The sequence below is a fragment of the Chrysochloris asiatica genome, unplaced genomic scaffold (genome assembly GCF_000296735.1).
Source record: "Chrysochloris asiatica unplaced genomic scaffold, ChrAsi1.0 scaffold00041, whole genome shotgun sequence".
Taxonomy (NCBI): domain Eukaryota; kingdom Metazoa; phylum Chordata; class Mammalia; order Afrosoricida; family Chrysochloridae; genus Chrysochloris; species Chrysochloris asiatica.
In genome coordinates, this window is record NW_006408559.1 from 13,882,979 (window position 1) to 13,897,614 (window position 14,636).

The 14,636-nt window shown below is 46.1% G+C and overlaps 1 protein-coding gene across 1 annotated transcript in view; it reads right to left on the reverse strand.

Annotated features, from left to right (window-relative positions):
- The window catches only part of MKRN1 (makorin ring finger protein 1), a 22,285-nt gene extending 8,135 nt beyond the window's left edge, over nucleotides 1-14,150 (reverse strand). Inside the window, exons 1-2 of the mRNA XM_006861173.1 lie at nucleotides 13,944-14,150; nucleotides 3,234-3,362 (exon numbers count right to left, since the gene is read on the reverse strand). Of these exons, the coding sequence (XP_006861235.1) occupies nucleotides 3,234-3,362; nucleotides 13,944-14,128 (314 nt within the window). The 5' untranslated portion in view covers nucleotides 14,129-14,150. The remainder of the gene's footprint in view (nucleotides 1-3,233; nucleotides 3,363-13,943) is intronic.
- Between the last annotated feature and the right edge of the window lie 486 nt (nucleotides 14,151-14,636).

Genomic DNA, 14,636 nt, shown 5'->3' on the forward strand with positions numbered 1-14,636 from the left:
GTACCACAGTTTGTTTATCCATTCTTCAGTTGATGGGCACTTTGGCTGTCTCCATCTTTTTGCTATTGTAAATAGTGCTCGCAGCAATCTTGAACCACCACCTCTGTAAAGAGTCCTTCTCTAACTTGTCCATCTGCAGGACTCCCAGTAGTCTTAGGAAAAATCAACCAAGCTGACACCTTGACCTCAGATTCCGGTCTCCAGACTAAGGGACCATCAATTCTGGTTATTTAAAGCCACCCGCCTGGTGGCTGGTGGCATTTTGTCACACCAGCCCCGAGAAAAACCACTGTACGTTGCAGGCATCATTTGGAAAAGAGGAGAATGGCCGCCCAACCTCAAGAACATGAACTAACATGAATCTAGTCTCCACATGGTAGAGCATACCGGGGCCAACGTTCTGAGACCTTCTTAGATATAATCAAATACCTTGAGAAAATGAGTTCCAGGACCATGGTCTCAGGGGTCACACCAAGGTCTACTGGTGTAATAGACAATCCACAAAGACAGCCTTCCACAGCCTACTTTGGTGAACAGCGACTAGGCTCCTAAAGTTCATTAACAGCCAGGTCGGATCCAACTTGACAGCACTTAACAACAACATGAAGAACTATTGGTCTCTCCCTGTCTGGAAGAATGATAAAAAAACCAGACACATGAGAACAATGGGCCTTGCAGTGCACTATCCCCCACAGTGCCATACTGGGACTAGACAAAACTCAAAATCATAAACAAGCCCGGGTTTACTGGCTGGATAGACTGGGCAACCCCCTGGAGATGAACTCACCCCTGTGGCTCAATCTCCCCGGAGAACATTTACACAAGGAGGTGTGCTGTTGTGGTTGTGACAAGCCTTCCAAATGGTAGCAACTTACACCTACTCGGCAAAGGGTTTCCCAGAAGTGGCTGGTGAATTTTGAACTGCCAACTTTGCGGTTCAGAGTGCTCTTGCGATCCAGTGTTTTATTTCACAACACCACACCAGGACTCCAAGGAAGTATGCACATCTTAAAGTCACCCATCAACCATTTGAGACCAAAGGGGCAGCATTTCCCCCAGAACACAGTTCAGCAGGGTTCAAGAAGAAGGAAGCAGAAGCACAGACAGAAGGGGGAGAAGGGGGTTGTGCTGTGGGTTACAATCAGTGAGGAGGAAACAATGTAAGCATGAACAGTCTAATGTAAAACTGATGATCTGCTCTGCACGGCACACTGTTTATTACCCAATTCACAATACAAAGTTATAGAAAAAACAAGGTATAAAAAGAAACAATTTAACAGATCACTATGTGGACTTAAAAAAAAAAAAAATTCTCCACCTATCTCTCCCGGGCACCTCAAATTCGCCCTTTTCATCATCCTCCAATCCCACTCTACCATAGTCTGCAATAATTTGGTCTAGAAAACCTAGAGATTAGCTGATTACAAAGAACTGCTTTCTTCATAGCAGCGCGGATGTGACTACTGGTTCCTCCACACTGTGGCTGTTGCAGACATGACTGGTAATATTCTACACCCCACTCCTAACCCCAACACACACACACACACACTGGATAGAAGGAAGTGTCATTTTTCCTTCCCAGAAATGAAAAATTATCAATGAGCAAAATGACTATTAAACTCAGATCCCCACCTACCCACCCAACAAACCCCCAACGCCAAAGCCTTGGCCGTCAAGTCCTCCATTTCCACTTCCCACTCCGAGTGATCCCACAGGGACTGAGAAGAATTGCCCTGTTGGGTCTCCAAGGCCATCTTCACTATGAAACAGGTCTTTCTCCTGTGAAGTATCAGGTAGATCTGAACCCCTGACCTTCTATTCCTAGAGGAGTGTTTAACCGGTGCACTACTAGGGGGTTCTTGAACTCAGATGTCAAAAGATAAGTTTCTGAGCTCCCATGGTCTCATGAAAAGCAGCATCTCCCCGCCCATCTTTTGCAGACTCCCTAATACAAGAGGTGTGGGATGATTTAATATTGTATCCCATCCAGGAATAATTTCAGAGTCTACTGGACTTTAGGACTCCTGATGTGAACACTACAGGATCAGCAGATCCTTGGAAACCCTATATAAGGTCACTATGAGTTGGAACCGACTTGACCACACACTTAAAAATGATATGAGAATTTGCTAAGTTGGTGCCAAAAAGTCTTACCTGGCCTGGTAGTTTAAAACTGCCCACCTATGCTGTGGCAGGCCTCCTTTAAAAGGTGGAGACCAAGTCCCCATGCCCCCTGGAACAGGGGAGGCTGAGTGACTTGCTGGTGGGAAATGCAGAGTGGCAAGTGAGCTGGCAGGGTAATTCCTGCGCCTGGGTCACAAAGGCATTGTGGCCTCATTCTCTCTGGCTCAGTTCACCACCTGCTGAGAAACTGAGGCCTGGCCAGTAGCCACAAGTACACCACCTTAAAGAGGCCCTCCCATCCCGGCCAGCCTTCTCCTGTGTCACCGTGCGAGAGACCCTACGCCCGAACCACCCAGAGAAGGCCCTCCCCAGTTTCCAGACTGTCAGAAGCTCTAGGTCACTCAGCTTTCTACCACGCAGGGAGGGACACTCCTGAGCACACCCCTCCAGCTTGGCTGCCCTGGAGCCTGGCCATCAGCCTGCTGAGCTCTGGGGACCCACAGGACAAACCCTCTCAAAGAACCGAAACTACTGCCTCCAAGGCCTATGATGTGATTGATGGCGGAGGGCTGGTTTGGTCACAAGCACCTCGTTCCCAGTGAGAAAAGGAATGGAGGAGAAGCCTCAAGTACACACACACCACCTCATCCAATCCCTGATCCGGTCTGTAGTTATGTCCCACAGGTACAAAGTCCACTTACAGCCATTACAACCCTTCAAAAAATGTCACACAAACACTCCACTCCTCTCCACCTCCAGAGTGTTCTGTTGGTGCCACAAATACAGCGAGCCCTGGTGGCACAGTGGTTAAGTACTTGACTACTAAACAAAAAGGATGGTGGTTCAAATCCACCAGTCACTCCTCAGGAGGAAGCTGAGACTGTCCTCCTCAGAAACCCCATAGGGCAGTTGTATGGTGTCCCGCAGGTCACTGTGAGTTGGAATGGACCCTAGAGCACTGAGTGTGGTTTGTTTTTAAATTCCAAACATTCCCAAGGAGCACTTTTCCAAAGCACTAAGTGTTGGTACCATATTGTTTATAAAGCCACTGGAATTGTGGCACTCCCTCTTACTGCCCCCCGATGCTCCCGAAACCAAGATGGGCTCACCTGCAGCGGTCTCCGTAGATACAGTAGCCTCGCTGAAAGTACTTGCACAGGACCCCGTATGGACTGTCGGTGAGGTCATGCGAGTAGCGGCAGTTATCACCTTCCTTACAGACCCCGTGCATAAAATACCTGCGAGACAGAAGGGCAGCAAAGTCAGGACAGCCTGCCGGGTAAGCACTCTGCGCCCTGCGGGCCGCCACCATGCTCATCGTGTCACTGTCCAGTCCTGCAGAGGGCTTCCTTACTGTCCAACGTCCTTTCGCCATAAAGGCGTACATATCAAAGACAGAGAAGCAAGAACCAGCCTGGACCAGAGGGTGGTTGTTGTTGTGTGCTGTGGAGTCAGTTCCAACTCATAGCGACCCTGTACAGGGTTTCTGAGGCTGTAAATCTTTACGGGAGCAGAAAGCCTCATCTTTCTCCCACGGAACAGCTGGTAGTTTCAAACTGCTAACCATGAGATTCACAGCCCGACTCGTAACCACTACGCTACCAGAGCTCCTTACTACCTACCCGAGGGTAGGAGTACGTGTATATGTGTCCAATGAAAACGCAGCCATGGGAGCTGCAAAAACACAAGGGGAACCACTCGGTATCCTCCACCAGCTAGCTACCTTCAGCTGCTCAGAGAGATATGACTAGAAGATTCCAAAGCCACGTAGTCAATCAGGCGAGTGACTGCTAAGTTAGCAGCTTCTAATGTTGCTAGGTTTGCTCAGAAAGCAGAGCTAACTTTTGGCAAGCTCTGAGGCTATTCCAGCCCTATAAGGCCCAAAGCGTGTGTTAGGAGCACCTGTATCAATAGATGACTTGCATTGTAAAGACAAGGGCTCAAAGGACTTAAGACAAAAACCCCTAATTAAACAAATCAATGCCTCGTCATGACCACTGCAGTGCAGTGTCCCCACACTGGAATGCATCTCTGTGTTGTTGGAGCACAGCTGTTTGGTGACCAGTTCTGGGTATCCTCCAGTGATTCTCTGATGTCATTTTGAAGTCAGCGACAAGAATAGTAAGTACTATCATTTTAAGACTTCTTAAAACAGTTCCCAACAGATCCGGCAGTCAGGAAGCCAACAAGGCAAGCAATCAAGTTCCTTCAGGGCAAATTCCCCTCTAAGACTGAAACTCAAAGGGAACACACACACACAGTCATGTAAGCTGGCTGGCTTACATGGGCTACTGGTGAGTGGAAGAGGGGGAAAGGCAACAATGAAGAAATGGGCTGACTTGACTTCCGTTGACCTGGAGATAAGAGAGAGAGGAGGAAGGACTGTTTGGTCCAAAGTGTGGTGAGACCTGAGGACACTTGAGCCCATGGACAAGGACATAGTCACAGAGGGCTAGAGCTGAGCGTAAAAGCAATCAGCTGATATGAAGTGAGGGGAGACGCACAAGAACACCCAAACTTCCAGACAGTACCCTTTTGACCTAGGCTCGATGACTTGATAATCAGAACTCACCTACAGAAAGACTACAAAAATAAATAGATAAAAAGAGTGTGTAGGGGAAGAAAGAGTCCCCACTGAATAGCTGTTCTCTTGTCTAGATGGGTCTGGTGAAAAGAGATGGGAATAAGATTCGTAAGATTCAATAGTGAATAACTGTTACAATGACTAATTGCAACTGTCACAATTGTAAAGGTAGAAGTTTTCTAACAGTAACAGGGGAGTAATCTTACAGTCCAGATACAGAAGACCCTAGGACCATCAAGAGAGGAACAGTGACGCCAGAGACAGAGGCACAGATGGGGGCATGGAGACGGGGCGCAGCTGAGGACTCTAGATTCATGGGAAGAGAGGGACTGAGAGCTGGTGGCCAGGAGGCAGACTTGCAGAATGTGCCCTTTGGTAGTTTAAATGATTATATATGCCTGAGTGTTTAAAAACAAAACAAAACAAAAAATGAGCTAAAGTGAATAGAGAGAAACTGATGGTACATGGAGGGGATTATAATCATTGTAATGAAACAAGGTATATGATTTGTTAATGTAAAACTGATGATCTGCCCTGTAAACTTTCACTCAATCCACAATAAAAAAACCTTAAAAAAAAAAAAAAAAAAAGCGATCTGGTAGTAAAATACTGTGTAGCAGCACCAAAGTCTCAGGCAGAAGCCCTGGTAGCATGGAGGATTATGCAATGGGCTCTCCTAGCCACCACGTTGGTGGTTCAAACCCATTAGTCTCTCCAAGCGAGAAGGGTGAGGGCTCTTCTGCTCCTGTAAAGACCTACAATCTGGGAAACCTTAGACTGGGGTCACTCTGCTCCCTGGAAACCCTATCCAGGGTGGCGATGAGTTGCAACTGCTGGACAACACTTAACAACCAACAAATGAGCCAACTCTATGGCAGTGGTTTAATTCTCTGGCTCGGTAATGGGCAGTTTAGGTTCGTTCTTAAACCACAATTTGCTGTGTGAACCTTCATCCCTATTAGTTTAACCTCAAGTCCTTGGTGTCGGGTGACAGGGAAGGTGTGACCAGAAGTGTGGCCAGCTCCCACCCTCATCCACTCTAGCAAAGACCCTGCTGAGAGTCACGAAATTGGGAAACTGGATTCAGGTGAGCTCAGCCCTAGACCTACATAACCTGCGGAGCCACTAGACCAGCATTTAACCAGTCACCCTGACCCCAGCTCCATCAAGACCTCCAGGACCTACATCCAGATTGAGTTACAAGAACACAGACTAACACGATACCAATAGGAACTCCATCTAGGGCCAGGACCTCTGTCACATCCCTTCCATAGTCACTTCGTGAGCGCCACCCAGAGATCTCTCCCCTCCCTCTGGGTCCAAGAACTGCATGGCTTGTTTTTACAAAAACAACAATCCCACAATGGCCTGGAGACAACAGACAATTTTAGTTCACACAAGAAACAAGAGAGAATGGAATGGCTAAACAAATGACCAAGATGCAGTCAGAAAACATTTCTGAAGAAGAAAAGGTAATACAACTAACTGAAAAACCAACTTATGGATAATGGGAATTCCAGAACAGTTAGAAACAAGCACAGAGAAGATTGTTGGAGAGTTGTTGAAAGAAAAGTTACCTAACACATCACGAAAGACAAGCAGCACACGAGAAGCTGAAGGAACTCCAAACAGGAGAGATCCCAAAGAAAATCACCAAGACATATCATAATCAAAATTTCTAAAATCAAGGACAAGGAAAAAATCCTGAGAGCAGTTCAGGAAAAATGAAAAGTTACCTACAAAAGGGAACCAATAAGACTAAGCTCTGATTTTTCAACAGAAACCATGCAGGCCAGAAGGCAATGGGATGACATATACAGAACTCTAAAAGAGCAAGACTGCCAACCAAGAATCATATACCCAGCAAAGCTGCCCTCAAATATGAGGGTGAAATTAGGACATTTCCCGATAAAAAGAAATGAAAGGCATTTGTAATGACCAGACCAACTTCACAAAAAATGCTAATCGGTGTTCTTTATACTGAGAGCCAACAGTAGACAGTATCCTGAGATAACCATATACGACAACGCCACCGAGAACTCAAGCCAGAGATTGTTGTCCAGAGCTGTTGAGTTGGTTCCAACCTACAATGACCCTGAATAGCGTTTCCAAGGAGCAGCTGGAGAGCTTGAATCGGTGACCTTGTGGTTCAAACCAATTTTGCAGCCCAGCACATTAGCCCACAGCGCCATACTAGCACGTAGTTAAAGCAAAATAACCACAAGACTGGAAATAGGGAACCAGAGATAGCAATGTATAATGAAGTCAACTACAAAGAAAAAATGGGATTCGTGTAGATACAGAACTTCCAAATGACAAGGAAGTCAATAATTTTCCAAGATAAAACACTCTTTTAAGCAGAGAAAAAAATTAATAAATTAAAGGGTAAAATCTCAAAGTAAAATAATACATCAAAATAAAAAAAGGAGAATCAGAAAGATTTTATAAACATTAACTAACACAACAGAAATGAAAACAAAAACCCACAAACAAAATGAAGTTAGCAAAGAACAAAACCCAGCAACACCACACAGAAAAATGCTATCCATTCAAACCTATTGATAACTACACTGACTATAAATGGAGTACCAATCAAGAGACAGAGAGCAAAACAAATAAGGAAACAGCATCCTTCAATATGCTGCCTACAAGAGACTGAGCCCATCAACAGAAGAACAATTAAACAAACTTTGCTACATACACACAATGGAATACCATAAAACATTTAAGAATAATGATCCATCTGTGAAACACCTCACAAAATGACATTATGCTGAGTGAAATTACAAATACTATATGAGATCAATAAGGAGCTCTGGCAGCGCAGTGGTTACGAATCGGGTTGCTAACCTTAAGGTCGGCAGTTCAAAACTACCAGTGGTTCTGTGGAAGAAAGATGAGGCGGACTGCTCCCGCAAAAATTTATAGCCTCGAAAACCCTATGTAGGATCACTGAGTTGGAACCAACTCCACAGTACTTAACAACAACAACATGTGAGATCAATATGTCACAGGGGAAGGGAGGGAAACTATTTGTGGGCTAGAGGGTAGACACATGCTAACATGGGTGGCAGCAGGCAATACAAGAGGCAGGTTAGCAGAAGCAAGATAAAGGTAGCAGGAGACACAGGGTTCATGCAAAATAGTTACAGTGGATGGAAGGAAATGCTGTTCACTGTTTGTACAGAGGGAATTGCAACCATGTAATGAAGCAAAGGGTATGATTTGTTGAATGTAAAACTGATGATCGGCTCTGTAAATCTTCACTCAATTCACAATGAAGAGTCAAAAAGAAAAAAAGATTAGCGCCAAGAAAAGCATGTGGGGCAGCAGTTCTACTCTTGTACATGGACCAGACCCAACAACACCCAACACTCGCTCTCCTAAGCTGCTTGTTGATGATACTCTAGATCATCACATCAAATCAGGCTTTCTACTGTTCACTATCTGACACCTGTTGATCTTAACCAACTGGGCTTCAAGCTGCTCCATCCGCTGAGATCTGCCTCCTACCAGCTACATGGAGTCCTGGTGGGGCACAGAGAGTCAATGCACTGAACTTGCAAGGTCAGGTTGAACCATGAGGTTGGTGGTTCAAGTACACAAGTCGCTCCTCGGAAATGCTACGCAGGGGCACTGTGAGTCCTAACCTACTCAACAGCACTTACCAACATCAACCACCCACATAGCAACACCTACACCACTATTACTGACAGGCCTTATGGGTTAGAACAGCATCCTAGAATCCACAATGCTGGAGAGAGACAACACACAGACTGGACAGGGGCACTTCCCAGACAAGAGCACAGTGCAGCACATGACCACGCTCCCACAGCTGCGGTCACGTAACACTGTAATTCTTGGTTTTAGTTGTGTTTTGTCTCTTTGTAGTCCTAACAACTGATGGTAAATCTAGAATTCTCAGCAGTCTCATGGAAGTTAGGAAAAGACAGTGTTAAGTCACAAAAGACAGTGTGTGGAGGTAAAAAGGGAAATCCAATCCAAAATCAATTGCCCTCCCCCAAAACAAAAGCATTTGTTTTTTTAGAGTCCACTACCAACCAGATTCACCTTGGTGCCACAACCCAGGCTGGGCCAAACGGTTATGCTCAAACTCCCACTGTCTGGTTAAAGATTCTGTGACTCCAAGCAGACACTGTCCAGACAACAAAGACAAACACAACTGACTAGACTGTGCCCCCTCTGCTGTGTCTTTTGGACACTGAAACATGGTAACCAAGAAACCCCAGTAATAGCCTATAAGGGTCCAACCAGCAACCCAATCTAGGACTACACTCTGACCAGCGTACCCACCGCTCCAGAGATGGGGAGAAATGACAAACTCGGAAGTCATGGTATGTAGTCACCTAAGCTGCTATGACATGTCGTACTGTCAGATTTCCTTTTACGTGTATTTACTCCGGGATATAGGAATTAGGCTCTACTACTCTGTATACCTTACAGTACCCGCACCCATAATACTTTAAATATTTCATGAAACTTGTGTACAACAGCTTGGTGGTCTGGGGAACAGAGCAAATAGCAAACCAGGTTTCCTTTCTCTGAGCTGGATACCTTCCAGTGCTATCTCAAATATATACTGCCTCTAATACTCCCCACAAGTAATCATTAACTATGAGGGTCACCAGCACCTAGATAAACAAATTTCCTTCACTTTTAAGCGATATTCACATTAAAAAAACAACAACAACAAAAAAAAAAACACTGCTTACTTTAAGAAGAGAAAGCGCACTGCTCACTGGTGGTGGCCTGATAGAAGAGGAGGAGGAACATGTGCTTCAGAACATGGAGCCCAACTCCACTGACTCACAGGGCAGATAAGAACTGCTCCGTGGGGTTGGCAGAGCTGTAAACCCTTACAGGCGCAGACAGCCCCATCCTTCTACCTGAGGGCAGCTAAGGCCCAACCCTTAGCCCTGCAACACCAGGGGCTCTTTCATAGTATGTGTGTATATATATATATATACATACGCACACACACACACACACACTATAAAATGCCATACATATTTTATATATATACTATATAAAAACCCGACTGCCACTGTCTGCATTCCAACTCATAGTGATCCCACACAGGGGTTCTAAGACTAAATCATTTATTCTTAACAGTGCTACCATGGCTATTTAGCTTTTTTACAAATAAAAAGAAAGAAGTATACAAATAATCTCTGAAAAGGAGATGCCAGCCTGATTAACAGGCTAGCCAGCAGTGTTACATCTGTGAACAAGTGAGGTTTCTTTGCACAGGAATTGTTTTAACCCCACACTCCTCCCAAGGAAACTAGAAGCCACACTGCTTCCAATTCATCAACAATGTTTCTATCCTCTAACTGCTAACTGCAAGGTCGGTGGTTCAAACCCACCAGTCAAGACTGGGAACCCTATACAGGGTTGTGATGAGCTGGAGTCAACTCAACAGCACTTAACAACATAAGAGAGTCAGAAATGAAGCTGTCTGATGTGTGCAGCAGAACACAGCTCCTTAGGGGAGGTGGTGGTTGTCAAGTACTGAGGGATTTGGTCGTAGTGATCCCGGTGGGTTTGAATTGCTGATCTTGCAGCCCAATGTGACACCAGGAAGGTAGACTTTGGTTTTTCTTACTCAACAGACATACAACACAATGCGATAATATTTCCAGAGAAACATACAGGTGACTCTGGGCAGTTATAAGCAAGTATCCAAAGATCTAAATTTTAAGAGGATTACACCCTGGATGTGGGTTGTACAGGGAGAATATGTACCACACTGAGACACAGCTTCCCTTTCCAGCAGGTGTAGACCACATACACATGGAAAAGACGTATTGATAATACAGTACTTTTCTGTCTTTCCTTCATACTCAGTATGTGTCCTCTCTCATTCATTGTAAGCATTCAATGGTTGGTGAATGAAGCATATAGAAATATATGTTGTTGTTTTAAGTGCCATAGAGTCAGTTCTGACTCCTATGTGAATCCTTTATAGGGTTTCTGAGGAGAAAGCTGGTGGATCAGAACTGCCAGTTATAGTTCAAAGTCCAGTGTTGACCCTACAGCACCACACTAGAAATATCAAACCCTTTGTCTTTGTTAATCTACGTGAGGTGTTTCAGGGGAAAAAAGAAAGGGAGGCATCTTACCAGTACATAGTTCAGCACATCATTTTAGGTGAGGTGCCCTGGTGGGACAGTGTTTAAGCACAAGCGCTTAGCTGCCAACAGAAATATCCCACCAGCTAGTCTTTGGGAAAAAGATGTGGTGCTTGGATATGAACAGATGGCAGGCTGGGAAACCCAATGGGGTAGTTCTGGGTCCTACAGGGCTGCTGTAGGTCGGAACTGACCCTATGGCAATGACTGTGATTTGGTTTTATAGTAGGAATAATGCAACAGACAGCGCTGACACCACCCGCCCCAGACTGCCTTTCTTCTACAGATGACACTGCCCATCATTTTTTGTACTTTTGCAATGCATCATGGGATGTCTATTTCATACTCCTTATTCTCATCTGTTGCTATTTTAATGAGTCCTGATGTGGCATCTCAGGAGAAGTACTTGACCTCAAGGTCATTGGTTCAAACTCACCAGCCACTCCTTCGAAACCCTATACAGGGTCACTATGAGTTGGAACCAATTCGATGGTCCTTAACAACAACAACAGTGACATAAATGAGAAATATCATGTTGTTTATTAGTTAGGTTTTTACATTTTCAAGAAAAGTCTTCCTTTTTACATACTACCTTAAAAGTGTCATTTTAAAAGTCAGCTTAAGGCCATCTAAGAAGCCCTAGGGACAAAAGTCCGTTAGCTCAGTTGGTAGAGCATGAGTCGTTTAATCTTCAGGTCATGGGTTTGAGCTTCATGCAGTCTGGTTTTGAGTACTGGGGTGGCACTGTAGGGTAAGAAAGTCGATTGCTATCCCCAAGGTCCACAGTTCAAACTCACCAGCCATTCCTTGGAAACCCTACACAGGGTCCTACTGAGTTGGAACTGACTCAATGGCACATAATAACAACAGGAACAAAATAGTTAAGCTCTCAGCTACTAAGTAAAGGGTCTGAGGTTAACCCCCCTTCCACCTCCAGCCACTCAGTGCAAGCACCATGTCTGCTTCTGTGCAGATGACAGCCTTCTTTCTGTCCTACCAAGTAGCTGCAAGTCTGAATCAATGCCAGGGCACTGGTTTGAGTTCTGTGTTAATTTTGTTGTTACGTACAGGTGATTCAGTCCCAACTCATAGTGATCATGTATAGGGTTTTCCAAGGAGTATCTGGTGGGTTTGAACCACCAACCTTGCAACTGGTTGGCAGTCCAGTGCTTATCCTACAGCGCCCCACGCATGGCTCAGGATTAATTTTAAGTGTGGGCTTATCAACAATTCCAGCACTGCCTGAGCTCCAACTGGAACAAAGTCTTACAGCAACCATGATAAACAAAAATGCTAAGAATGAATATGTAAAAACACACATTTGATATTCTATCCAAAAGAGATTTTAAAATGAAAACAGAAGATCAAATTGGATATCTAGAATAACTAAAAAGCACATGTCAAACATTAAACTCAAGTAATCTGGGGTTGTTTTTTTTTGTGGTAATTTTCTCAAGCAAAAGCTAAAGACAGTTATCTATGTATGTGTATGTATAAACACACACCCTAAGCCTTTATCTCTCACAAGCTAGTTCAGATGATAAGATTACTCAAATATGCAAATTTCTGAAACACATCACTCTATAGGTTCCTGGTGTCAAAGAATTCCCACTGATAGGAACAATCTGGGAAATTCCATTAAAGCCAAAGATCCTAAAAGAAGGCAAAGGAGTATGAGTCTGGGAAGCAACTTTGAATTCTGAAAATGATACTGATGAGAAACTGGAAAAGAGAAGAGGGGCTGAGTACAGGGAACGAATCGAGCAGCAGAGAATAGCAAATGTGTCAGAAGTGACTCAGCTGAGAAGTGTGTAAAACTGGGGTCAATTGACAGACCCACTAATATGGTGGGTAAAATCAAGGCACTGCACACATTTTAAAAAGTATTCACGTATTCAAGGACGATGACTGGGACACGGGCTGAGTAGCTACAAGCTCAGGGCTAAAGTGGTTACAGTAGCCGTTTTATTTTTCAAAGATTCAACCAGCAACATCATTAAGCAACTGAAACACTGTACAGAGCAACTGAAACACTGTACAGAGAATAAGTACAACAATTCAAATAATTCGTTTCCTGAATGGGAACGTGAGAACTCGTTATTACTTGGGATATTGTATTTGATTTCATTCTCAAGACCTACAAAGGAATGGTAAACTGCCTGAAACAGCTTTTCCATTTTCTTCAACCCATTACTGAAATACACTTAATGAAGCTTATCAATCACGCCCTAAATGGATCAGATTAAGAACATCGAAAGCTTCCATTTACTGCGCAGAGTTCTGTATACTAGCATGATTAAATTTCTGCGTGTATTTACATATGAATTATTACACATAGGTGACAACCAGTAATTCGGTTGGAATTTTCCAACTGAGATAAAAAGAAAACGTTTTTCTGGGCCAATTTTTAAAACCGGGGGGGGGGGGGGCGACCACACACAGTTATCTTGCGGGCAAATAAGCCCTGAAGCGAAGCGGGCAGCTCGGAGATTTTTTTAAAAACCGCATTCACAACCCTACAAACAGCCGATCAGGCATCCCTTGTTTGGAAACCTTTCACATGAAAATGAAACACAAACAACTGGCCACAAGCTCGCCACGGGGCGCCACCCGCTCCCCGCGAGCCTTTAGGAAGTCAGATTGGTGAATTCCGAGAGAGAAACGTTTGAGTGGGGGAGGGGAAGGCAGCTGGGTTCCGGGTCCGCGCTCCGAACCGCCGGCCTCCATCAACATACAAAGAGAAAGGCAGGCGCTGCGACTCCGCCGGGGCGGGGCGCCGGGACGGGAAGACGTTACCAACGGACTGCGCGCAGGGAGCTAGGCAACCGGGCCACGACGACAGCCCCCGCCACCTAGCGGAGCTCGGGAGCCGGGGACCCGGTTGGGGGCTGCACCACCCGCAGGCAGGGAGGAGGATCCCCTAGCTCTCCCGGAGCGCAGGTCCGGTACGCGCGCGAGCGGCGGGGCCTAGCGGGGGTTGAAGCGGCGCAGGGGAGGGGACCCGCAGCGACGACACGGCGGCGGCGACACGCCGGCCCCGCCACCCTCCGCCCTCCGCGTCGCCCGGCCGCGCAGCGTCTCACCTGCAGGTGACCTGTTTCGTCCAGCCGCCGCTGCCACCGTCGCTGCCGCCACCACCGCCCCCCGCACCCGGGGCCGGCGAGGTGACGGTGGGGATAGGGGTGGGGGAGGCCGCTGCCACCGCCGCCGCTGCCGCTCCTGCTCCAGATGTTGTGGCTGTTGTTCCGGGAGCTGCAGCCTCCGCCATTACTGTTTATCCCACACAGCAATGGCACCGGAACTTCCGGGGTTACATAGTTCCGGCCCGGTTCCGGGGAGGGGGCGGGGAAAGGGGGGGGAGGAGACTGCGACGCTCATTGGTCTCGGCGGCACGCGTCGCGTTTGCGTGCCTTGGTCGCTGGGACGGTGAGGGGCGGTGCCGGAGCGGTGCGGCCCGCCCCTAGCCTCCTCCGATTGGTGGAGGAAAGCACCCGTTAAAGGGGTGGGGCCAGGGCTGGGCCATTAACCAGGTGTCAAGTTAAAGCAACAACGTGGGCAATAAATTAGTTTTCCTCAAGCCTCAGTTTCCCTACCTCTCCAGTGAGAATGCTACTAGGTCCTACTTAATAGAATTGCTGAGAGGATTTGGAAATGATCGAGTTTGGTGCTGGTACTTAAAATTTTTAAATGCACTGCCCTGGAGTCATTTCCAGCTCACAGCGGGCCTAAAGCACACAGTAGAGCAACTCCTTACCGTTTCCAAGTCTGTCATCTTC